Source organism: Daldinia caldariorum (genome assembly GCF_022478825.1).
Source record: "Daldinia caldariorum strain CBS 122874 unplaced genomic scaffold F4812scaffold_28, whole genome shotgun sequence".
Lineage (NCBI taxonomy): Eukaryota > Fungi > Ascomycota > Sordariomycetes > Xylariales > Hypoxylaceae > Daldinia > Daldinia caldariorum.
Genome location: NW_025953064.1, coordinates 150365 through 174142, shown reverse-complemented (window position 1 = coordinate 174142; position 23778 = coordinate 150365). Strand labels below are relative to the sequence as shown.

Here is a 23778-nt window from a genome sequence, read left to right as displayed (position 1 = left end):
TTCCAGTGAATCCACACATCTAATACATCTAGTGTTCTTAGCTGTTCTTATGCGTTCTCCTGCTCATTGTAGGAACGCAACCAACGCCGGTGGGTATACATACATAGGTAGGTACCTAAGGTATACAACGCGCCGCTAAGGGCATGTATCGTCGTCATCATCCTCTTCCCCATTCTTCACTCCGCTTCGCTTCACTTCCCCTTTCCGCCAGCAGGCGCAAAGAACACGACCTGGACGGTAATATCGTCCCTAATATCTCTCGAATTCGGGTACCGAAACGTCAGCGCGCCCTGCACCATCCTCTCGTCGCCGCCCCCCAGGCCGTTGCGTATGAGGTGCACGGCCGCGTTGTGATCCTCCAGCGTGAGCTTCTCCTCCTCGAACTTGCACTGCTGCTTTCTCCCTAATATCACCTCGCCGAAGTTACTCGATTTTGGCCTCACCGGCTTCCCTTGCCCCTGCGCTTGCGCTTGCCACTCGACCCACCTCCCCACCAGGTCCACGGCCTGCTCGCTCGTCATCGCGTCCCAGAGGCCGTCCGTCGCCAGGATCAGGAACGACGGCCCGCCCGACTCCGGGATCTTGCTCGTGGAGACTAGCGGCTCGGCGGTCAGGTAGGGGCCCTCCTTGTAGGCGCCGTACCGCGCGGCGGACGGCAGGCTGAGCCCGTTGTAGTAGTTGCGCAGGGTGTCCTTCAGCGCCGCCGGCCACTTCCACATGCCGTCGCCGAACGTCCGCGACGGCTGCATGCCCCAGACGCGCCCGCCCTTCACCACTTCGGGCTCGTCGGGGAACTGCGCCTGGATGCGCGCGATCTCGCTCGGCGTGGCGCCCGTGCAGTCCGTCGTGAGGTCCGTAGCGGTCCACTTCCCGTCCGCGGTCTTCTGGCCGAGGACGGCTCGGCAGTCTCCCGTCGACGCCACGGTGAGCTTCCTGCTCCGGGGGTCGAGGAGCGCCAAGAGGGCGCACGAGCCGGCGTACGCGATCTCTAGCCTTCTCGCCTTCTCCGCAAACGACAGATTGCTCTCGATAGTTTCCTTGGCGGTTTTAACCAAGGCGTGGTCGAGGCTTGTGAAAGCCGATATGATGGCGTTTTGGATGTCCTCGTCGCTGAGCTGGCCCCCGTCCTTAGGCTTAGCGTTTTGCAGGGAATTCCGCACGTAGGGGATGAGTTGCTTGCTCAGGAGATTTGATAGCTGCCAGCCGCAATGGCCGTCGAAAACGCCCCACGCGAGCCAGTCCTCGTCGGACTTGTTGAGCGGGTTCGAGAAGCTGCCGTGCACGAAGGCATCTTCGCAGGGGCTATTCGAAGCTAACTGGGCACCGTCGTATCTCCTCACTAGCTTTCCACGCGTCCATACGGAGAAGGCATGCTCATTTAGCTGGCGGGTGACATCCTCCGCGGTGGGAACGGGACTGTAAGCGATTTGATCTGACAGGCCAAGCCTGTTTAGGTCCGGAATGCCGGTTCCCTTGTTATTTAAAGTCCTAGATGCTTCGGTAAGACTCGGGGTGGGGGTCTGGTTGCTACGAGAGGTAAACCAATATAGGGCTGTAGCTGATACTAGTCCGGCCCCGAAGGCGATAGCAGTAGTGCTGATCGAGAAGGGCTTGGCCTGCGTCCCCGTGCTTGCGAAGCGCGCTCGGGGTGGTCTCTGTGAGGGACGAGACAGGTGCGTTATCGCAGTGAGAAGTGGCCGTTGACGAAGTAACTGGCGGTAGGACATATTGGCAGATTAAGCATGTAGCATGAGATGTATTGGTGTTTACGGATGAGGATACGGTATAAGTGAAGACGCGGGTGAAATATCAAATATTAAAATGTCAAAATGTCGTGTAGTATCCGTCTTCGAATCGATCTATTATCCGATGTAGTTTCTTTTAGGTATATTTCTTTTATAGTTTGTTAGACTACCAATCTGATAGTCTAGTCTTGGATGAGATTTCTTATTTCTTATTTTCCATTATTATTTTATGAATTGGGGGCATATGATAAACGCGCCGTTTGCTGAAGTCGTCAGAAAAATTGACAAATCCCTGCACACGTTAGCTGAAAGGCAGCTTTTGGCTTGATATGTTGTGTATCTTTTATTACTAAGAATGACGACTATGGAGGGACGTACCTTAGTCACCCAACACACCAAGATCTAACTAATATGGCAATAGTTCTAACCGATAATACCGAGTAAATCATGGGGAAGTTAAGGTGTGGAATAGCTTAGGTACCTCCTACCTAAGGTAGATAGAGGTAGCTAGATGGGTTGCAACCAACAGATCCAGAGTCGGGGACCCTTGACAGGTAACAACCGAGGTACCCACTTGGTATAAAAAAGGAGTGGGACGCGGGGGGACTTTAGCTCCAAGGTTGCTTTCAAGCTCCCGTCTTACAGGGCAAGCAAGCAAGCAAGCAAGCAAGCATCCGCTTTCACTTATCAAAGGGGGAGGAAGCCATTCGGAACCAACAACTTCATAAATATTTCTATAAGAATCCCAATGTTTTGGGGTAAACCTAGATGCTTAACCTTGAAAGAATCCCATTCGATTTCATCATAACAATACCTGCCTAGTTAGGGATACATATCTACAGACTATCAACAGCGTAAGAAGACGCGGGAGAGAGACAAGACCGTAACCAAGCCATGGCCGACGTAATCAAGATCCAATACTCCGGCCGCATTGCCACCATCACCATCGACAATGAAAAGAAGCTCAACGCCCTCGACTTCCACGGCTACTACGCTCTAGACCAGGCTTTGCGTGAGATTGCCGCCCGCGACGATATATACATCACCGTCTTGACCGGCAAGGGACGGTACTTTTCCGCGTAAGTTTCTTCTATCTGTATAAGATCTCCCCCCTAAAAAAAAATCCCAAGACTCACTCACCACCACCCTTCCCAGCGGCGCCGACGTCTCCGTCACCTCCAGCACATCGGACTCTTCCAAGTCCTCCCCCACCCCCACCCCCTCCGACGCCCGGGAGCGCTGGCTGCGCAGCTTCGTAGCCAACAACCTCAGCCTCACGCGCGCGCTATACACGCACCCGAAGATCCTCGTGGCGGCGCTCAACGGCCCCGCGGTGGGCCTCTCGGCGGCGCTCACCGCGCACGCGGACTTCGTGTACTGCGCGCCGCACACCTTCCTGCTGATGCCCTTCTCGTCGCTGGGGCTCGTGGCCGAGGGCGGCGCCTCGCACGCCGTGGTGCGCCGCCTGGGCGTCAGCAAGGCCAACGAGGCCCTGCTCCAGTCCCGGCGCGTCTCGTGCGAGGACCTCGTGCGCACCGGCTACGCGAACAAGGTGTTCGAGTGCGCCCCCGGCGACAGCGACGGCTTCCTGCGCCAGGTCATGCGGGAGATCGACGACACCATGGGCCCCCATCTGAACAGCGACAGCCTGCTGGGCATCAAGGCGCTCGTGCAGAAGCCGCATCGGGACGTCCTCGAGAGGCAGAACGTCGCCGAGGTTTTCGCCGGCTTGGACAGGTTTGTCAGCGGCGTGCCCCAGGAGGAATTTGAGAAGATTACGTCGGGCAAGAAGAGGCATAAATTATGAGGAGACAAGGTATATATTAGGTTTTAAATCTTTCCTCTTTTTTTCTCTTTTCTGTAACTATAGTTATAGTTGGCTTCTTCGGATCTTTTTTAAAAACTTCTGTGGGTATCATAATTATGCGAGCAGCCCGAATAGCAAGCTCGTCCTCTTCCAATACTCCTGCGATGTTTTCTCCAGCCTTTCTTGAGCGCTGCTGTCCAATCCGGTCTTTTTGAATACGTCCTCTGTAAATTTCGTAAACGACTCCTCCGAATAAACTTCGGCACCCAGACATTGTTGGAGAAGGTGGATATCATACAGCCATTGGATAAGAATATCCTTGCTCCTCTCGGACTTCTTCTCTTCATCTGCCTCTTCCTTTGCTAGCGGTTCTTCCTTAGTTTCTGCAGATCCCTCCTCCGTCTCCTCTGTTGGTTGTGTTGGTTGCTTCTCCTCGTCTAATTCTTTCGTTTCCTGACTGCTTGCTGTTTCCAAATTGTCGAGTTCTTTGCGCCATACCTCGACGAGCTGTTTGCCGAATATTCGCTTAAGAATGCTTACGGCGGCCGGTGTCCAGAGGTCCAGACCAGCGTCACCCATGGACAGGATAAGATTACGCAGGAGTTTAAATGTGCCGGGGGACGGTTGCGCTGGTAAAGCAGGTTCACCTTCCCATAGGGCTCGTCCAGCCACTCGCTTGCGTGTCAAAGCCGTCGAAGAAAATTCTTCAAGAGGTGAGACTGATACATGAGCTGCGAGCTTCTCGTGTAAGGATGGGACGCTTTTCAACCCAAAAGACTTGACGTCTTCAAGCTTGGGGAGCCGACCACGAATATCCCTGAGGATCCTTAAAATGTACATCGAAATCGGCCCATTGTCTGTACTCTCCAGTCTGGACTTCCAGGTGGTTTTCAGGTGCTCATTTAAGTCCTCGAAAGCCTTTGTGACGGCTTCGTTAAGTCTGGTTTGTAATAACTCAGGATCCTCCTTGCTCAGTAGCTTCTGGCGCTCTGCAATAACATCCTCGTCCTCGATCTCATCCACGTCGTTGTCCCAGTGTTGACGTCTTAGCTGCTCGATTGAATCGCCAACACTATCTATAAGATGGCGCCACGATTCATAGCTCGTGACTACTCGGGCTACCGCGTCGTTTCTTCCATATAGGCGAGATGTAACTTCGTGAGTAATCTGGTTAGCACTGCTTGAGGTATCCAGTTCCAACATCTCTTCATCCCATAAGCTGCGACGTTGGTCGGTAGTTCCAGGCTGCCATACGTCAAGCGTCGCAGTTACCTCGGACCCGACGAGCTTGAGCTTAGTTATCTTGTCCTCTATGATTTGCAAGAGCCTGGTATTGATAGCCTCTCGTAATCCATTAAGCAATACGGATGGGTCGAAACCTCTCGCTTTCCCGCCATCCTTAATCCAGTGCTGAAGAACACTCGTTCGCAGATCCACAATCGTCTTGAACTCGGAAACGTGCTCGAGGGTACTCTGTAGACCTCGGAGGAGAGTCTCGCCGCCTTTGGTCGCCCAGTTCGTAAGCATTTCTCTGGCCTGTTTACCCTCTAAGTCGTCATGCCGGATGAATGGGGTGAAGTACTGAATCTCATCTCCGCACCACTTCTCGAATATGTCCAGCCGGAGCCCCTCCAGCTCCTGCAGCGACTTATCCGCTAGCAAGTGCTGCTTCTTCAGGTGAAGCAACGCATCTGAGAGCTTATTCGGCACCAAAGCTTGTACATCTAATAATGTCCTTGTATACAAGTCGAGGCCCTTTAAAACGTTCTTGGCACCTTTCCCCTTCTCGTGATCCTCGAGGTCAAATTCGCACGTTATAGCCTCCGCTCTGACGCTTAAAAAATGCCGTAGAACGTCCTTGGCACCCGAGCTTGAAGCCAAACTATACGCAGTCAAAGCTTTCAGAATATCGCCTCGATCGACTTCGTCGCTGATCTTCTCTAACACCTTCTCGACTGCTCTGAGTAGTCTCCGCCGCAGACTACTCAAACTTTTCTTCCCTCCCTCGACTGCGGTCCGAATATCCTCGCTGGCGTTGTCGGTCGGTCCAAAGCTCGAGACCAGTAGACGCTTCAAGACGAGGACCTTGGCTGCCAGAACCAACCGGTCCCCTCTGCCTTCTCCGCCTTGTTTCAGCAGACGCCCTACGGCAAGCCCGCACGCATTCAACAGCCTAAGCCTCGCGACCCGGCTCAGCTGCGCTTCGGCATCCTCCCGGCCGCGGAACTTGCCCAGACCCGAGACCTTGGCGCCGACGACGGTGCGCCCGCACATGCCGCCCATGCGGTTCAGGATGTCCTGGGCGGCGAGCATGTCGCCGCGCATCTGGACGATGGTATCGGCGGTGCCCAGCAGCTCCCTGTAGCTGTTCCCGACCTGGGTGCGCAGGCGCGCGGACTTCTCGTCGATCTGGACATGGAGGCTCTTGTGGATGGCGCGGATCTGGGGTAAGGTGTGGGAGGCGAAGATCTGGGCCGAGTCGGTGAACGACGAGGTGTCGGGGGCGGCAGCTGCCATCGTAAATCAAACGTTTCAAACGTCCGAAGTCCGCAAGAGTTTTTTTTTTCTTTACGGGACGGGTAGCCGGGGTACAAGGGAAAAAAAAAAAGAAAGAAAACAAATGGAGAGTTGGCTATTGCATCGGCTTCTCGGAGTTTGAATTTTGGTTGAAACGAAGTTTCCAAGGTGGTGGTTGCAGCTGCCCGCGTTTTGCATCTAAAGTTTAAACTTCAATTTGTGGTGCTGGCGTTTTGACAGCTTTAAGCCTTAGGTGCATTACCTAGCTAAAGTACCTAGGTACAATACATGGGTACCATGTTTCGAGTGCAGCTTACAGCATTTCCAAGCGCCTATCTTTAAGTAATCCATACAGTTCAACAATTTATCAGGTACGGCCATCTCATATTTCATAATAGTAAAGAGGTATGTACAATTATGAGTTACACACTATAATTTCATTAGTACGGCCTTATGTACTACCTAGCAATATGCCATTACCGTATGAAACAAACTGAAGGTTATCGTAGCCTAACGTTCATCAGTTATTTCACGTAAACCGTATAATACTCCGTGATCGTCGTACACTTACACCTCTTTTTACAAAATCTCTAAGATGTGTGCTCTAATTAAGCTAACCCCCTTTCTCAAGGTGTATCTGCATTTAATAATCGTACCTAGTTTACAAAAACTTAAAAGTTACTTCCCATAGGATTAACGAGGTTTTTACATAATAAACCCGATTAATAACATACTTTTAACTTAATTTAAAATAATATATTATTTAATTAATTTATAATATATTATAATAAAAAAGAAATTAAATTAAATTTTATATTTTATACTTTTTAATAAAATTAATTTTTTAAAAAAAATATTATTAAATTAAATATGTAAATCTTTTTTATTTAAATCTTTTATATTAAAAAATAATTAATATTTTATTATAAAAATATAATAATAAATGTATTAAAATTAATTAAATTATTAATAAGTTTTTTATAAAAATTTTATAATATATTAAATGTAATTTATATTTATAATTAATATTATAATTATTAAAAATATATATAATTTTAATAAAATAAAATTTATAATAAATATTATAATAATTAATATAATTATTATAATTTTAAAATTTAATATAATTAAAATTAATTATATAATTAATTAATTTAATATGTTATAATTAAATTATAAGAATTTTAATTGAAAAAGTGTAAAATTATATTATTAGGTATTAAATATCGTTAATATTTATAAGCGATGTTATCTTTTGTCCCGTTTCAAGCGACACCAGAACCTCTTGGCGAGCTGGGCAATATGGAAGAGGGCTCGCTCGTCGGTCTCCTAAATGGAAGCGTTTCAGTTTCTGATAGTGGCGCCTAGTATGGCTTGCTCGATCTTGATGCACGAGCTGATGCACAAGCACTTTTATGGTTATACGGAGGGCATACCCAGCCACTTGGAAATGTCGCGCATGGAACTAAATGTCCTATCTGTATGCTGTGCTGCCACCCCCTCCGATAAACACGATGCTGATATATGTGGCATAGGTACGTACGGCCTAGATATGTTTATGGCTTGCTGCCTTTGTGCAGTATTTGTGTTCTAGATTGTCTTCTCTCTTTATATGATCTACAGGGCCAAGTCTGCGTTGGAGATCGGTATACGAGTCTTCGGCATCCGTAATTCGGATGCTAGCCTGATAACCTGGAGGTATCAGGGTATCTAGCGCCCCGCGGAGAAGCGTCCGTAGTAGCTCAAGTTTGACAACGTCATCTCGCGCTGTTGGCCTCCTGATTCGGTAACGAGACCTTAAAAATGCGTTAGTGGTCGAGCCGGTCGCAAGGGCTCGTGATAGCCAAAAGGCATCGTGAACAATAGCGTATTGTACCAGCGAGAAAGATCAGCTCGAAGAATTCCGGGGTCCCCAGATTAGTAGGGCTGCTTGGGGTATAACCTATGCTCATCAGCTCATTCGCAATATCCCCGCACTCTTGACAAATATCCAGACGAGACAATCATAAGTTCACGATTCGAAGCGTGTGCGTTGATTGATTGCTGAATTCTGCAATGAGGGTCCACCTACGCTCCTATGGCGTGTAATGCGTCTCATGTGAAGGCCTGAAAGATTGGTTTGCTAGTATGCGGGGGGACGAATCAGGATATTGTGATAAGAATACAGCTGAACGAGACTCGAGACTCGAGAGTTGGACTATCCGGACTATGCAGTATGAAGTCCAAGATGCATTAGACCGATTTCACTTGACCACTTATTCTTGATAATGGACCCTTTGTTTGTCCGTATGATGTAAAACTGTCTGCAGTCAATCTTTTCACTCAAAGCAAAAGTCAGCATTGAGCAGGTAGGGTTGCAGATGTGTGAGAAATGGTTGGGGTACCAAACTTTAGAATTGCTAAATGGTTGCCAAATACCAAAACGCGATAAGGACGACCTGATATCTAGTATCGAGCTGGTACGGACGGGGGTGATGAGCTCAGGGACACGGTAGTTTAGAATGTATTGTGTTGTAATGATATGGGATGGATGAGTTGGCGAGATGCGACTCGCGGCCTTTTGGAACCAATCGCAATATACAACTCAGAAACCTTTGGGCGAGAAGGCAGAAAAATTAAGGCCTTCTTCATATAATCGCAATTTGTCTCGGTGACGGGGGATGAGTTTGCTACGTAGGTAGATATAAGATTCCGGTATCTACCGTAAACATGACTCATGATGGCCCTTCGAGGCCCCAACAACTCTTCAACGACGATAACTATGGGAATGCTTGGTGTGGCTCAGGGTTCCCCACAGAATCTTTGTTCGATAGTTTGACTTGCAAAGTAATGGTTGCATGGATTATCCCGTACGATGCTACCCAAACGTAGCATGGACCAGACTGACTTACTACATACAACTAGAACAACCTGATAGCTAACGTAGCAATCCGATAGCTTCGAGTAAGGTATTTTCTTCTACAGCCTGATTTCCGCATTCCCGTCACATGGGAAAATTCGATGTATATCGACCCTGTGAAATTAGGGATAGCGTTTTTGGGCATTGGCTCCGAATACGACTTTGACCCTTTTCTCAACTCGACTCGGATACAATTGTCCTATGTTGACTCCGTGTTTGGAAATAACCTCATGGATAATGTGATGTAAGTGAGGCTGGTGGTTCAAATATTCAGGGTCCCAACCTCGATAGAAACCCCAAGCTTACGGTTCTGCAAGGGGACGGAAAGTGGCGATGGCAAGACATGCTGTAGACTCCTAACCCAGAGGAGGCAGGAAAGGCGGCTTGAAGTACGGTGAAGTTGATTTGTGGGGTGTTTCTGGGCATCCCACCAGCCCACCAGCCCACGAGGCAAAGGTGTACAACACTGTGTAATAATATAAGTTAAGGGGTATTGGATCAGCCGGTGACCTTCCACACCCACACACAACTTCTCTTTCGTAAACGTAAGTCCAGTGACAACGCATACATAAAGAAAAATTCTGGTTTGGTATATGAGGTTAGATTAGGTACATTTGGGATACGGAGTATAGCTCAGGTTGGATTATCCGAGATCATCTTAAGGAGTTATTTTTTTTTTTTAACTCAGAAGCGAAGATGCGATGTTTTAAGCATAACAGGTACCTAAGGTATGCAAAATCGTATGAAGCTGGTGATAATGTGTATGCCGATTCGAGAACAATTTAGAACCATTTTATCTGAGCCACTCCTAGTCGATTTTTGGTCAGGACCAAAAAGTACAGATGTATCTCGGTAGCATTGCCTTATCAGCAGGAGCTGGAGCACCCTGGCATTCCGGTGGCAGCAGTGGTTACAGCGCCTCAGCTGTGTGTTGGACGTCAACAGCCCCCACCCTTGAAAGTTGGAAGTTTAGGTACCAGGGTACGGACGGTACCATACATGATGCATGTACAATACCTGTACGAAATACATGGTTACGAGAAGTTGTCCCTGAATTGGCGTAGGGGAAGGCGCTATAGCATTACCCTGACTCGAGCTAGAATAGCGTTGGAAAGAATAAGTGAAGGGTAGGTACCTAATAACTATGGTAGTATCTTTTTCCACCCCAATCAGGCAGGCCACATTTCACATTTCACTCTACATAGTCCTTGAAGATACAAGATGCAAGATGCAAGACCCTAAATATGTCACTAGGTAATATAAAGTCACTAAAATAAGTCGCTAAATTCGAGATGAGGGTCAGTCGGGAATCCAGTTCGACAAGTCAGAGTGATAGATATCCAAGTCACCCCCGTGTTATCTCCTTGGCTCACTTGCAAGGTTAGGTAGTCCTTGGTCTTGGCTTGGCTGTCATCAATATCCGTTGTTCCCGTCCTCTTATTAGATCATTATTATTTTTACCTTATCTTTACCCTAAAGTAATTAAGTACAATACTTTATGTAGTTGGGTACAACGGTAAGGCATGGATTCAGGAAGGCTGTACTTCGTATGCGATTATTGTATAATATAATCATCCTCCCTACCCTCGACCTCCTTCGTCATTGTAATCCCTTTATCACGTTCCTTTCGACAATACCCTCCCTACCTCCTACCACTATTGACTACCACAAAAAAAGTCACAGCAGTATCCGTCCAATCTCGAAGGGTTTAACAAGAGAAGAGAAGAGAAGAGAAAAGAAAAGAGGTATACATCATTTGGAATTACGAGTTATCTCCGCCTATCGTCACAATACGCCTTGTCGTCATCGTTCATCCAGTTGCGTGTCTTTATCGTCGTACATCCTGTAATGCCTCAGTATTTTCATCAGACCCAGCTGCTACTCAAAGAGCTGATGCGCCCAGGAGAGGACCGGTGGTAACAAGCAACGAGACGAAACCAGGAGCTGCAAAGATCTGCAAAAGCGACATCATTATTTTATCTTTTCTGTTCCCACGTCTCTGGGTTCCTGCCGTGCGTCTAGGCTGCATCCCGCATTCGACTGAGGCTCTTCGCTATTACGTACAAGTATCGTGAACCCCTGACGAAGGCTGTACACGACCACCAAATCAATATTGACTTGGCATCATATTCCAATCGCGGTAACTGTCTCCCGATTCGGCGGGCGCGACGGGAAATAATTCCTTTTTTTTTAATAATAAGAAAAGAAAAAGAAAAAGGAAGGGAAAAGAACTACCTTACCGCGCACTTACACTACCGAGATCCACGTTCCTTTTGCGGCCTGCGGCCCCGCTGGACTGATTAATTTATCTGCAATAGGGCGACGGATATTTCCTGTTACTAAAAGGGAACCGTTCAAAAAGCAGGGTCTAGTTCAAAATTCGAGTAATGATGATGGTCCCTAGATCTTTTTTATATTCCAGAAAGCAGCCCGTACCCTCAACCTCCGTAACGGTTACGACAACAAAAGTACTTCCACCTAAGAGAAAGGATGCACCATCGACGGAAAAGGACGTCGCCTCTTCTAAGTCTGTCAACGCTAAAATAAACTCGAAGGAGCACACCATGGGTAAACGGAAACCTTTACAATCAGATAGGTTATCTCCGCCAAGCAGCAGCCCACCAAGTACGACAACAACAAATGCTGTCGCGCGACCAAATACCCCTTCGAGCGCTGTACAGATTCCCATTAGATCGAAGCATGACACCGCGCATTCGCACAGACCGCGACCTTACGCGCACGCGCATCGAGCTAACTCTTCTCCAACCCGAAACTTTCGCGATGTTCACTCCCCAGATGCCATCCCTCCATCTGTGGCGGCGTTGCTCGCCATCACTACCATTCCCCCACCTAAGCGGCGTGGGGGGTCGCGACAAAGGCAGTCTAGGGATTCATCTAGGGACTCAAGGATGACAGTGAACTCAATCGTGCCTCGGTCTCACGTCTCCGAGAAAGAGTTAAGTCAGGAACTAAGCGAAGAATTCTCACAAGATTTGAGCGATATCAGTTTTACATCCTATGATCGTAGTCCTATGGATGTGTTGCTTAGCCCACCCGATGAGCTCGACGAGGACGAAGGATCCTTCAACAGTGATAGCGCATTCGCATCGCCCTTCTCAACCCGCGCGGCTTCGTTTGAGAGTGTACCTTCGTTAGGCGATTCGTTTGGACCCAGTCTAGTTACTACTATCGACTCTCCCGTTACCCCACGTGGAAGAAGGATACGACCGCCGAGACGTTCGCTAGAGCCGGTGTCTTCACCTCCCGGAGAGAGTTTGGAGCATCCGCTTTCTACTAAGGACAGTTTAGACGTCGATGAACTTGATTTCAGGGTGTTCAATCCTAAACCAAGTTCAACAGAACAGAAGCAGGCTACCGGTCTCATGCCACTTAAATCCGTTTTTAAATCAAATTTAACAGCGTCGCTTCGTGCATTGCGCTCTGCTGCCCGGTCCTTGTCTAATTTTACTTCTTCGTCGATACCTCCAGATGACTTTCTTACTAGATCGATCCTCACAATTGACCCAAGAGTCCCATTTACCGATGAGAGAATGCCGCCCATGTTAGGCGAAGAGCCGAGCGAAGCGATGCGTCGTTACTTGAACCCGACTAGCGTACGCCCAGAATCGCGCGTGCGGCCGACAATTCGCAGCTATACTGCGTCGATTCAGATGCAAACTTACAAAGTGCAAAGATCAAGGAGCGCCCCGGCAGCCAGTCGTTCAGGCGGTCAAGGGGGATCTCCCAACAAATCACCAAATGCATATGTCTTTCCACCAGGTCCCCGCCAGCGGGAGATTCGGGAGAATTCGGATTTCATTCGTATCGCCGTCTTAGAGCATCTGATGCGTAAGCGCGGCAAACTAGATGACCAACGTGAAGGACACGCACGCTGGCTTTTGCCGCCAAGAAAGTCTACAACAAAACTCTACGAAATTGGACCTGATGGTGTTCCCGCAAGATGGGTTCCGATTTCACAGGATGATGTCCAAGTTTAGACGGAATAGACTTCATTCGCTCGATATTCTCCTCTGTTATCATCATACCGCTACGAACGACATTACGATCATCGCGAGAGTCACAATTTATGATCGCCTTCAAGCACGCTCGTGGGGATACTTACGATTAAAATTTTTGGGGGTTCAGTGTTGTGGGTTTTACCCATTCTGTCTAACGAATGGTCGAGACATGGTGGAGATGGAAAAGAATATCGAAGCTCCGTCCGAAGCTCCGTCCCACATCGTACGTCAACGGCGCACACCGATAAATACTTTAGCCCGAGGCCTTCGACGAATCCCAGATAATCCATTACCCACAGTACTACGTACCCATAACCCATGTCCGTGGGCTTTGTGGGGGTTTTTTCCCGGCCTCTTTCTTTTTCCTAGTTAAGGAACTGCCGAATAATACTTCCACATGCGACCTTAGCGACTTCATCGACTTTGCGATCGACTTTGGGGTAGACGATGGTTTATCTCGCCCTCTCCTTTCGAATTGTTGAATTGGGCATTCCTTGGCTCGTCGCATGCGCATGGGAATGGGAAGTGTGCATTATCTCGCAGGACCTTCCAACTAATCAAGTCTATGACGATCATTAAGCCCCCGCCACGTTAACTTAGCGAACACGAGCTAGATCTTTTTCTCAGGTTTTAGATTCCTTCTTCCAGACCCACGGAATATGGAACGTTCCTGAATAGTGGAACGTATCAGCAGCAGCAGCAGCAGCAGCAGCAGCAGTCTGAACAAAATTTGCATACGGCCAGTTTAGTTTTACTTACGTAGTCGGCGCTACGTTGGTTCCGAATCTCTTTCGATACCTTGTACCGTTACCAAAATACCCTTTCTTTTTTTTGGCCTCGCATGATACCATTTGGTATTCTTACGGACGACACTTATTCGCATTTCATTTCAAGCATATTTTTGTCGGCAAGCGATATCCTAATATGCATCTGGGTGGAGTGGGACAGCTTTCTATTCTTCAACGCCTTGAGGAGGCATTGTTTGGATAGGTTGGGTACCTGTCACTGCATTCCCCGGCGTTGGACATTGAAGGTTTTTTTTGTTCTTTTTTTTTGGTGATATATTGGGCAGCTTGGAGCGGCATAAATGGGGGTGGTTCAGATGCAAACCTGAGACTTTACCTGATTGATTTAATGTGCGCATGTTGCGGAAATTTAGGTCCGCCTTAGGTCCGCCCTAGAAAGACGCAGGGACGGAACTTAGATGGGCCACTTTGGACCCTAAAGAGTTTTTGAGAAGAGGAAGTTCGATTTTTTTTTCTCGCCCTGCATGACTGCCCAACCGCGCAGGAGGTTTGGAGTGACTATAACGTGTCGATCTCGAGGAGTTTTCGTTAGTAGCCTAAAAATTAAGAGGCGGATACAACAACACTCAGGTGTTCTAGACAAGGGCGTGAGCCCTAGCAAAGCGAAGCAAGCAAGCAAGCAAGCGATTTGCATTATAGGATAGGAATAGCCATACTCGGAATATGATAATGCACTTTTATGAATCACTGACTACGTGTACTTTATAAGTCAAGTTCTTAAGAGTGAGTTTTAAGATAGTAAGGTTAGGTAGGTTAGGTACCCACAGGTAGGTACCTACCTAACTACCTAGGTAGTTGTTGAGTGGTGAGACTTTCACTTACACTGACCCTTACCCTTGAGCGTAGATAGAATGAGAATGAAATATTTACATTAGGTAAGAAGTAGGTAGGTATTTTATCTCATTCCGGTTACTGCCTACTGTCTCACTCAGGTAGATTTTTTTATATACTAGACTTAATGAAACTGCCATTAGTTAATAGAGTACGGCTCTTAGCGAATTCACACAAGACACAGTATCGTATGTTTCATTGTCGAACCGTGTTGAAGCTCGACTAGAGTATTAGAAAGACCAATTAATTACTTTGACACGCAAGATCTCGGGTTATTATCTACTTCGTACTTGACCTGATATGTTAATATTAGCGTTGTGTCTCCCTAACCAGCCCTTTCTTACATCTCTCTCCCTTACATGTATATATGTCCGTCCCTAAACGCATATGCCAACCCTGATATGACCACCGAACAGCCTTACACCACAGGAGTCTTTGCGTTGTGCATCTTAGGCAATTGATCACGAGCCAATTTCAACTTGTAGTGAGCGTGAGTAATCCGGACAAAATATTCTAAACATGTCTATGAGGTAGGTATTGGTATATATATCACATATAGGTGGTAGGTGGTTATATGGCAAATATGTACGTAAGGGGTAATATAAACATCGTCATCATCATCCAAACTTTCAAAGATATCAAACACTCACTCATCATACCCGCTAATAACGCTCGCTCATCCAACGTAGAAAAACTTCCTCGCGCGCTAAATCCCAAGGCTCAACCTAGGTACCTAGGTAAAAACTAAGCGATGTAATCCCTCCACACCTTCTTAGCCTCGCGGCGCACCCTCCGCCCGGCCTTGCGAATCCCCCTCCACACCTTCTCCGTAGCCGGGATCTCGCGCCTCCCGCCCGCGGCCGCGGCCTTGATGTGGTCCGCCATCCACGCGGCCCACTCCCAGGGGGCATTCCGGCCGCCGGGCAGCGAGTTGAAGTACTCCCAGCCGGCGACGCCGCCGAACCCCGGGTTCTCGCCCACCAGCTCCTGGAGGACCGGGGCCTCGGCGTCCAGGCTCACGTACCCGCCGCCGTTGGACGGGTCCGTCACCAGGCCCATGACCACCTTCTCCGCGGGGAACCCGTCGTCCAGGATCGACTCGTAGTCCGCCGCGCTGCCGGCGTTCCCCCACCCGTAGTAGAACTGCGCGTTGTAGAAGGCGATCGAGCCCCCGCGCTGCTTCTCCAGCTCGGCGTAGCTGAAGCCGCTGAGGTTGCCGCCGCCGGTCAGCGCCGAGGCGACGGGCGCGAGGGAGATGACGAAGCCGTCGCCGAAGTCCTTCTTCAGGCGGTCGATGAGGCGGACGACGCCGGCGAGCGAGAAGCTCTCCTCGACGTCCAGGTCGAGGCCCTGCAGGTTGTAGTTCCCGATCATGTCGTGCAGCGGCGCGTAGAAGCGCTCGAACGAGGCGGCGTCGCCGTCGAGCCGCCGGTAGGAGCCCGCCGCGGCGCCGCCGAGCATGCCCATGACGGTGACGCCCTTGGCCTGGAGCTGCGCGGCGTCGGACCAGACCGCGTCGAACAGGGCGTTGTCGGGGGGGTAGTCGTTGAGGTGGATGGTGGCGTCGTCCTGGATGTGGATGGCGGCAATCAGCACGTGGGTGACGGAGATGTCGGGGGCGCTCTCGACGAGCGGCAGCAGCGAGACGTGATTTGTAGCGCTGTTGTTGGTTTGGGTCGTCTGGTAGTAGACCACGACGCGGTGGTCGTTAGCTACCGCCGCGGCCGCGCATGCTGCCGGGACGAGGAGCGGCAGAAACTTGGCCATCCATGATGATACTTTGCAGAACATCTTGGGCAGTAGTTTGTTATCAACTACTAGTCCCTGAAAATGGTATGGTACGGTCTGGTATGGCAAGGTGGTAGACGTCCTCAATGGATGAGGGCGTTTTGGTGTTGGTCGACAAAGGCAGAGCTTCTTGAGAGTCCCCGATTATCTGGGACTCCTCTGCTCTAAGTACCTGAGGTTCGGCCTCGAAGTTGGGATCAGTTCCTTGATGCGTGGATCCTCTAGGATAGGGCTAAGCATCGAAGGAGCGCAGCAAGCCACCTACTTTAAGTAGTCCCTGGAGCTAGGAGAGGCGGTATGAGCATTGCCTTGTTCTACGGGGACCTGAGCACTAGTACATAGTATAAATAAGCAGACATGGGTGATGCTGGACGATCAGTTGAAACATTCTGACAGCCTGGAGAGATAGGAGAGGACGGGAGTTCGAATTGGCACCGGTACCTAATGCAGGTAACCTTCAAACAACCTTGAAGCTCGACTGCTTACTTGCCATGATGCCTGCCATGAAACCCACCTTGGAGCGGGGAGTTTACCAGGGCCAATAGGACGAGGTGCCTCGCGCCCAGCTAACAAGAATGGCAGGTAGTTAGTTCGTTCATTTGGAGATCGATTCAACTTCGTCACATCTGCATTTGAGCTCCCCCGTGATAGAAAAGCGCACTCAAGGTTGCTTTCTGAATAGGCTATGCACGAGTACCGACATGTTCTTTTATATTAAACGGAAGTGTCTGATTTGGGCCTTTCTTACCATGCTCAGTACCTAGGTACCTTACCTTAGCTAGGTAGTAATTCAAGGCTGCTATGTGTGATGCCTGTTGTCTACTGCATTTGCGGAAAGGCGGATGCTTCTCTACCATACCTCCAACTATACCAATACCATGCAGATCTTCGTAGGTCTGTGCCTATCTCCAAAAGACGAAGTTTTGGTCAGCATTAAGTGACTATATGCCATGTTATAGTTCTGACCGCATTAGTTAGGTATCATCATTAGCAGGAGGAGAAGGTGATGAAATCGGTAAAGGCGAGGTAGCATCATATTGAACTGACACTAGAAACAGATGATTCGGTCCGTTGTTTTCTATAAATTACTACGGCCGAGATAGCCGGGACTGATATATTGTATGTTTTGTTTGACGAAGAGTTGAGCTGGGGATACCTATCGTAGATGAACAAGTTAAGGGATGTACATAAATATGTGCCTTGGGTAGGTACCTAAAAGCTCCTAGGTAAGAGGCACGCTACCTAACCTAAAAATAAGCTATTCTCGGAATAAAGCTAGCAGCCCTAGGGACATTAGCACCTAACTAATCCCCATTCCCCATTGGCTCAACGCGTATTTAAGGGTTTTCGTATGATCCACCTTGGGAAACTGTAACTTGTAATGTAGCTGTAGGAGGTAGGTAGCTGCCTGCAACTTTCCCGGTCCCTTGAATTCATCAAGCAATTTACCTATTACAAGACCGAATCATGCCCTAGCTTTAGGTAAGTTGCTTTACATAGTACTGTAAATCCTATCGGGTATTCTCTCCATCTGCCGATGTTAAATCTACCATATTTATATTCAGATTAGCCGAGAGCAATCACGTCTGTAAATATATGTCTAATATTGGAGATATATTTACTGGTGTGAATGAGGTTACCTATTTGTAGGTACTTCTTAATTGGAAGTTCAGCATAGTTTTTCTATTTACTACCTATAGTACATACCTTAGGTACCTAGGTACACATAGTGGCAGGCAATAAAGCTGCTATTTTCTATCGATAAGACGCGATAGCTTCTGACGCTAATTTATTGACTCACCCGGGCTGCCGGGCTAGGTAATTTAATGGTACTTGCGTCATTCACAGTTCGAAGCTACATAGTTGCCTTTCTACCAAAGAGCTTCAATTCATTATCTTAGTTTTTAACTTCGCCTGGGCCTATTTCGCCTTACCTAACCTTATTTTTTTTCTCTTTTTTTTTTTTTTTTACCATACCATGCGCATTGATCTCTAGACCCTTTGTCTTTTAAAGTTGTTACCTGCTAGGCAATACAAGTTCTTATACGCCTTCTCATCTCCCTAGACGCACGAATTCCCTTTCTTTGTTCTTCCATACCGGCATCGATCAACGCTTTCACGTGGCCCATTTCCTCAAAATTACATCTAGTTTCATGGATATCCCGTTTTGCCATACTGCACCATGATGTCAAATTCCAGTAATGAGGATAGCTCGAAGGTAGAGCCGGATAACGCTCGGCAGTCCGAGGGGTCAGTTAACGAGCAGATAACTACGATAGCACAGGATGCTTCCACCATCGATCCTAGCCAAGATAATGATAGTATCGACATCACAGACGAGGATTCCGCTCTGAAGAACCTCACGGCGGGCGTGCGCGATCAAGACGACCTTGAGAGAGACATTACCTACAAGGCGAATCTTGCCCTGATCGATGCCGAAGATAAGCGAGACGAAAAACGTATAGAGAAAGTACAAGCGAGTATCCAGAAGCTCAATGCTCAGAAGAAGACGCAAGAGGAACAGTTTCGCAAAGCAATCGGTAGACCTCAACTAAAGCAGACCATACGAGAGAAAGTTGCCCAGATAGACGCAGACATTGAAATAGCAAATAAAGATATAGCAGATCTCCGTGCTCGCATTGAAGGACGACATCAGGATAGTGAACATGCCGAACATGTCCAAGGCGGGAACAAGAAGTTACCCAACGAGACCCATCGTGAATTCTTGATTCGTACTGGAAAGATCACGCCATTTGCGAATTTTGGAGGACCGCGACCTCAAGGAGTCGAGGGAGAGTTGGCGGACGCTTTGATTGATGCAGAGGATGAGGCGGCAGCAGAACAGTTGGCGGAGCAAGATAGCTATGAGCCACAATCTCACCAAAATCTACGCGCGCCTGGATTTGAGGAAGCGCCTAATCTAACTACAACAGCGGCGGAAAGCGAGTTCTCGCTCCGCCCACGAAAGAAGCGAAGAGTGAAGAGTGATGCGTCATCAGATGAATTTGCACCGCACGCTTCTTCCGATGCGCTCGATCCCGATTCTATTATTGACAAAGAGTCGGAAGACTCTGAGCTTGAACGACCCCGTAAAAAATCTAAGAAGATAGTAAAGGACGATACTAAGGTAGACCTCAGCAAGATCGATGATGGGAATGAAGCTAGTTACCAGGCTCGGCTTGCAGATTGGGTGGATAGGCGTAGCAGAGCCCGACGCAGGAGACGACAAGAACGAAGAAACGAAGGCCATGATGAACCGGACAGCGGAGATGAGGAGGAGTGGTTCAAACCTTCCCCAGACCATAACGACCATCCCTTCGAAAATGACTTAACGTTGCCAGGTGACATCTACCCGGCCCTATTTGACTATCAGAAGACCGGAGTAAAATGGCTAGCTGAGCTTTATCATCAAAAAGTAGGAGGTATTGTTGGTGATGAGATGGGTCTTGGGAAGACTATCCAACTCATCTCGTTTGTCGCCACTCTACATCATAGTAAGCGGCTTGATAAACCGGTCATCGTTGTGGCGCCTGCAACTGTCTTGAGACAATGGGTAAACGAATTTCATCGCTGGTGGCCTCCTCTCCGCGTGTCAATCCTCCATTCCTCTGGTAGTGGCATGCTCAATATGAGAGCCGAGGGTAGAATAGAGGACGAAGAAGAAATGTGGGATGAAAGAGAAAATAAGAGAGTTAACCAAGCAGCCAAGAAGATCGTTAATCGGGTGGTTAAACACGGCCACGTCCTAGTCACTACCTATGCTGGCCTGCAAACATACGGACAAATCCTAACCCCTATCGAATGGAGCTACGCAGTGTTAGATGAAGGTCATAAGATCAGGAATCCGAACAGCGCGGTCACAGTATATTGCAAAGAGTTGCGAACGCCGAATAGAGTCATCCTTTCTGGTACACCGATGCAAAATAATCTTATGGAATTGTGGTCATTGTTTGATTTCATATTCCCAATGCGATTAGGAACCCTTGTTGACTTCCGCAACCAATTCGAAATCCCTATACGATTAGGAGGTTATGCCAATGCAACAAACCTCCAGATCATGACAGCTCAGAAGTGCGCCGAAATCCTGAAGGACACCATAAGCCCGTTTCTGCTTCAACGATTGAAGGTCGATGTTGCAGCAGATCTCCCGAAGAAGAAGGAACAGGTCCTTTTTTGTAACCTCACAAGGCCGCAGCGCGACGCCTACGAGTTCTTCCTCCAGTCTAAGGAGATGGGTGCTATTCTTGTCGGATCAAGGAACTCACTCTATGGGATTGATGTTCTCCGAAAGATTTGCAACCACCCTGACCTCGTCGACCCTAGATTGAAGACGAAAGAGGGATATGAATGGGGAGCCGCTAAAAAGTCAGGCAAGATGCAAATTGTGGAAGCCCTTCTCCAGATGTGGAAGCGGTTTGGACATAAGACTCTTCTGTTTAGTCAAGGCATTCAAATGCTCGATATCCTTGAGGCTTTCGTTAAGCGTCTTGGCTACATAAAGTACCTGCGGATGGACGGTGGCACGGCCATTAAAGATAGACAGAGCCTCGTTGACCAATTCAACAATAACCCGGAAATAGACCTGTTTCTACTAACGACAAAGGTCGGTGGTTTAGGAGTGAATTTGACTGGTGCAAATCGAGTTATCATCTTTGATCCTGATTGGAATCCTTCCACCGACGTTCAGGCTCGGGAACGAGCATGGCGTCTCGGTCAGAAGAAAGAAGTTACCATCTATCGACTCATGACCGCGGGTACGATCGAGGAGAAGATGTACCATCGTCAGATTTTTAAGCAGTTCTTAAGCAACAAGGTATTAAAGGACCCAAAGCAACGTACTACTTTCCAGCTTCAAGACCTGCATGACCTTTTCACGCTAGGTTCATCTGGAGATAAGGTGACAGAAACAGGAAAACTATTTCAAGGCTCAGAGGTCAAATTCAGTAATACTTCAACCAAAGATGGCCCGAGTCAGAAATCGGTTGAGACAGTCGAGTCGACCCAGATACCAGGCAAACCAGCCAGTGAGGAAGAAGATGACCGCGATCTTCATACTATAGAAGGTGTAGCCGGCCTCGAGGACTACGAGCCCGACCCTGATACAAAGCGGCCCCCGACGGAGGAAGACCGGATTATGGAAGGTCTTTTCGCCCGATCCGGCGTACATTCGGCGCTTGAACATGATAAAATCGTCAATGGTAAGAAACAACTGAGAGCAGATCCAAGACTACTTCAACAAGAGGCAGATCGTGTGGCAGCTCAAGCGGCTGCGTCCCTTCGACGGGCAGGTGAGCAAACGCAGTCAGTGCCGATCGGCACCGTTACTTGGACCGGCGAAGTTGGCGAGGCCGGTAGACCATCTAATATCCGCAGGGGTCGTGGCGGCCCCGGTTCGGCTAGCATCTTAGCTGGGTTGGCCGATAGGCAAGGCCTGAGCTCACCCGCAGGCAGTTCTTCTCGCTCAGGATCAGCGACTCCCACACCAGCCAGAGGTACAAACTTGGGGACTAGAGATTTCGCGAAGATGATACCGGAATTCATCAAGGCCCACGGAGGCAAGGTTCCTACGAAGTTACTAGTCGATCATTTCAATCAGTTCTGCATTACCAAGAAGCAGTCGGGCGACTTCAAGACCGCCCTGGACAGGGTCGCTCATATGGAAAAAAGGGGGTCGACTATGAGGGGCATCTGGGGCCTCAAACCGGGATACTGATTGATCGACGTTGACGTAATTGCCGATAATAAGGATGGGTTTGTTTTACATGAAGGGTTTAAAGGGCAGGTCCTCATGAGTTTGGTTTAGCAAGGCGCTGCGGCACGGTCTATATTCTCTAGCATAGTACGTACGGGTGTTTTCGATGGCCATCTGTATTGCACGCATATACTTTTACAGCTCACCAATAACTGCTTTGAATAAGCGTGAAAAATTTAGTTTAATCGAAATCCTCAAGTCACTTCGCGAAGCATTTAAAAATGTGACAAGATGGATACCCAGGATTCTTGTTGGATCAACGTTTTCTCATTTCTATAGCCGTGCCAAAAGGCATCATGTGACAATAAGCAAAGCTACCCTAAGTATCATGGAGACCAGGCATGTCTTGTTCCTTTCTAGACGCACGCCGTTCTCCTCGTAATTGTCAACGCCACAGAGATGAAGAAGCCCTCGTGCCAACCCTTGATTCCGCCCATCATTGCTGCCTCCGGATCGCCCACCAAAACCAGCAGCAGTAGCCGGTTGATGATGAAAAAAGAGGTGAAGGATATGACGCGATCACAGACGACGACCACGGCGACCGCCCTTTCTGCGGGTGCTGTCGGAGGGGGTGGGGGTGACGTCCTCGATGCGGCCGATCTTCATGCCGGAGCGGGCAAGGGCGCGGAGGGCGGACTGGGCGCCGGGGCCGGGGGTCTTGGTGCCGTTGCCGCCGGTGGCGCGGATCTTGATGTGCAGGGCGTTGATGCCGAGCTCCTTGCAGCGGGCCGCGACGTCCTGGGCGGCCAACATGGCGGCGTAGGGGGACGACTCGTCGCGGTCGGCCTTGACCTTCATGCCGCCCGTCACTCGGGTGATGGTTTCGCGGCCACTGGAATCACCCAGGATGTTAGCCTAATTTTGAACCATTACACGCGAAGATTTTTTTTTTTTCCAAAAAAGTCAAAAATATATGTATGTAGAGGTCACATTGGGTATGTGTGTGTGTAGCGAGAGAAGGGCGTGGAAATCTTCGTTCCTCCTCATTCGCTTATACCACCATCCCCAAACAAAAACCTCGATTTCTCGGGAAGAAATATTGCTTGCTTGCTTAGACGAACCTGAGATCGGTGACGTGGACGAAGGTGTCGTTGAAAGAGGCGAAGATACGGGCAACGCCAAAGACGAGCTCGCCTGTTTTGAGCGCGGGGTTAGCAAAGAGAAGAAAACACGATCACCGCCTCCTTTTTTTCTTCTTCTTTTTTCTTTTTTTTTTTCTTCGTTTTTTCTTCTTTATTTTCCCTCAAGCGGATGGAATGCGTCAAAACTCACCTTCACGGACCTGAGGTCCAAGGGAGATGTTCTCCTGAGCGGGACGGGGAGCCTTCTTGGGGGGCATTGTGAATGATCTTTTTTGATGTCTTAGGGTAGGACTTCAAGGGAGGGGGTGTTGACGGTTGGATGAAGTAAAAGGTTGACCGCGGGGGATTTTTTTTCTTCCTCGATAGAAATGAAATCGATCTTTCACAATAATTGAAGGTGTGTTTATTTGTGGGGTGGGCGAAGAGAAGCGCAGAAAGTTCGGCGGTGGGAGACGGCAGAATGAATTAAAAAGTGGATTAACCCTAACGCCTTTCCATTTTTCGCTTGGGGCCGTGATACTTAGTTACAACG

The 23778-nt window shown here is 48.7% G+C and overlaps 8 protein-coding genes across 8 annotated transcripts; 3 read left to right on the top strand and 5 right to left on the bottom strand.

Annotated features, from left to right (window-relative positions):
* Positions 1 to 165: 165 nt before the first annotated feature.
* On the bottom strand, positions 166 to 2207 carry F4812DRAFT_251378 (protein serine/threonine phosphatase 2C). Its single transcript, XM_047930730.1, has 2 exons — positions 2124 to 2207; positions 166 to 2037 (listed from the first exon to the last, which is right to left on the bottom strand). The coding sequence occupies exon 2, from the start codon at positions 1725 to 1727 to the stop codon at positions 192 to 194; it is 1536 nt and encodes a 511-aa protein (XP_047785638.1). The 5' UTR covers positions 1728 to 2037; positions 2124 to 2207; the 3' UTR covers positions 166 to 191.
* Positions 2208 to 2556: 349 nt separating this feature from the next.
* Positions 2557 to 3609, top strand: F4812DRAFT_251325 (ClpP/crotonase). Its single transcript, XM_047930727.1, has 2 exons — positions 2557 to 2824; positions 2901 to 3609. The coding sequence occupies exons 1-2, from the start codon at positions 2640 to 2642 to the stop codon at positions 3550 to 3552; spliced, it is 837 nt and encodes a 278-aa protein (XP_047785637.1). The 5' UTR covers positions 2557 to 2639; the 3' UTR covers positions 3553 to 3609.
* On the bottom strand, positions 3592 to 6440 carry F4812DRAFT_251334 (uncharacterized protein). The gene has a single exon (XM_047930728.1). It carries the CDS (start codon positions 6067 to 6069, stop codon positions 3667 to 3669), a length of 2403 nt encoding a protein of 800 aa, XP_047785636.1. The 5' UTR covers positions 6070 to 6440; the 3' UTR covers positions 3592 to 3666.
* A 5092-nt stretch (positions 6441 to 11532) lies between these two features.
* Positions 11533 to 12966, top strand: F4812DRAFT_453648 (uncharacterized protein; the record flags this gene model as incomplete). The annotated part of the gene is made up of 1 exon (XM_047936515.1): positions 11533 to 12966. One exon carries the CDS (start codon positions 11533 to 11535, stop codon positions 12964 to 12966), a length of 1434 nt encoding a protein of 477 aa, XP_047785635.1.
* A 779-nt stretch (positions 12967 to 13745) lies between these two features.
* F4812DRAFT_447321 (uncharacterized protein) lies at positions 13746 to 14547 on the bottom strand. The gene has a single exon (XM_047935732.1). It carries the CDS (start codon positions 14425 to 14427, stop codon positions 14209 to 14211), a length of 219 nt encoding a protein of 72 aa, XP_047785634.1. The 5' UTR covers positions 14428 to 14547; the 3' UTR covers positions 13746 to 14208.
* An 821-nt stretch (positions 14548 to 15368) lies between these two features.
* On the bottom strand, positions 15369 to 16391 carry F4812DRAFT_453647 (glycoside hydrolase family 18 protein; the record flags this gene model as incomplete). The annotated part of the gene is made up of 1 exon (XM_047936514.1): positions 15369 to 16391. One exon carries the CDS (start codon positions 16389 to 16391, stop codon positions 15369 to 15371), a length of 1023 nt encoding a protein of 340 aa, XP_047785633.1.
* A 1868-nt stretch (positions 16392 to 18259) lies between these two features.
* F4812DRAFT_447319 (SNF2 family N-terminal domain-containing protein) lies at positions 18260 to 22366 on the top strand. The gene has a single exon (XM_047935731.1). The coding sequence runs from the start codon at positions 18595 to 18597 to the stop codon at positions 22123 to 22125; it is 3531 nt and encodes a 1176-aa protein (XP_047785632.1). The 5' UTR covers positions 18260 to 18594; the 3' UTR covers positions 22126 to 22366.
* Positions 22367 to 22409: 43 nt separating this feature from the next.
* F4812DRAFT_447317 (40S ribosomal protein S14-like protein) lies at positions 22410 to 23659 on the bottom strand. The gene is made up of 3 exons (XM_047935730.1): positions 23437 to 23659; positions 23226 to 23298; positions 22410 to 22996 (listed from the first exon to the last, which is right to left on the bottom strand). Exons 1-3 carry the CDS (start codon positions 23501 to 23503, stop codon positions 22684 to 22686), a joined length of 453 nt encoding a protein of 150 aa, XP_047785631.1. The 5' UTR covers positions 23504 to 23659; the 3' UTR covers positions 22410 to 22683.
* Between the last annotated feature and the right edge of the window lie 119 nt (positions 23660 to 23778).

What these genes read in the sequence shown, in the direction of transcription:
- F4812DRAFT_251378 (XM_047930730.1), bottom strand. Translation starts at nt 1,727, where the DNA reads ATGTCCTACCGCCAGTTACTTCGTCAACGGCCACTTCTCACTGCGATA.
- F4812DRAFT_251325 (XM_047930727.1), top strand. Translation starts at nt 2,640, where the DNA reads ATGGCCGACGTAATCAAGATCCAATACTCCGGCCGCATTGCCACCATC. An exon ending in AAGGGACGGTACTTTTCCGC is followed by an intron (nt 2,825 to 2,900) that starts GTAAGTTTCTTC and finishes CACCCTTCCCAG; the next exon opens with CGGCGCCGACGTCTCCGTCA.
- F4812DRAFT_251334 (XM_047930728.1), bottom strand. Translation starts at nt 6,069, where the DNA reads ATGGCAGCTGCCGCCCCCGACACCTCGTCGTTCACCGACTCGGCCCAG.
- F4812DRAFT_447321 (XM_047935732.1), bottom strand. Translation starts at nt 14,427, where the DNA reads ATGCAAATCGCTTGCTTGCTTGCTTGCTTCGCTTTGCTAGGGCTCACG.
- F4812DRAFT_447319 (XM_047935731.1), top strand. Translation starts at nt 18,595, where the DNA reads ATGATGTCAAATTCCAGTAATGAGGATAGCTCGAAGGTAGAGCCGGAT.
- F4812DRAFT_447317 (XM_047935730.1), bottom strand. Translation starts at nt 23,503, where the DNA reads ATGCCCCCCAAGAAGGCTCCCCGTCCCGCTCAGGAGAACATCTCCCTT. An exon ending in TGGACCTCAGGTCCGTGAAG is followed by an intron (nt 23,299 to 23,436) that starts GTGAGTTTTGAC and finishes CGCTCAAAACAG; the next exon opens with GCGAGCTCGTCTTTGGCGTT. An exon ending in GTCCACGTCACCGATCTCAG is followed by an intron (nt 22,997 to 23,225) that starts GTTCGTCTAAGC and finishes GGGTGATTCCAG; the next exon opens with TGGCCGCGAAACCATCACCC.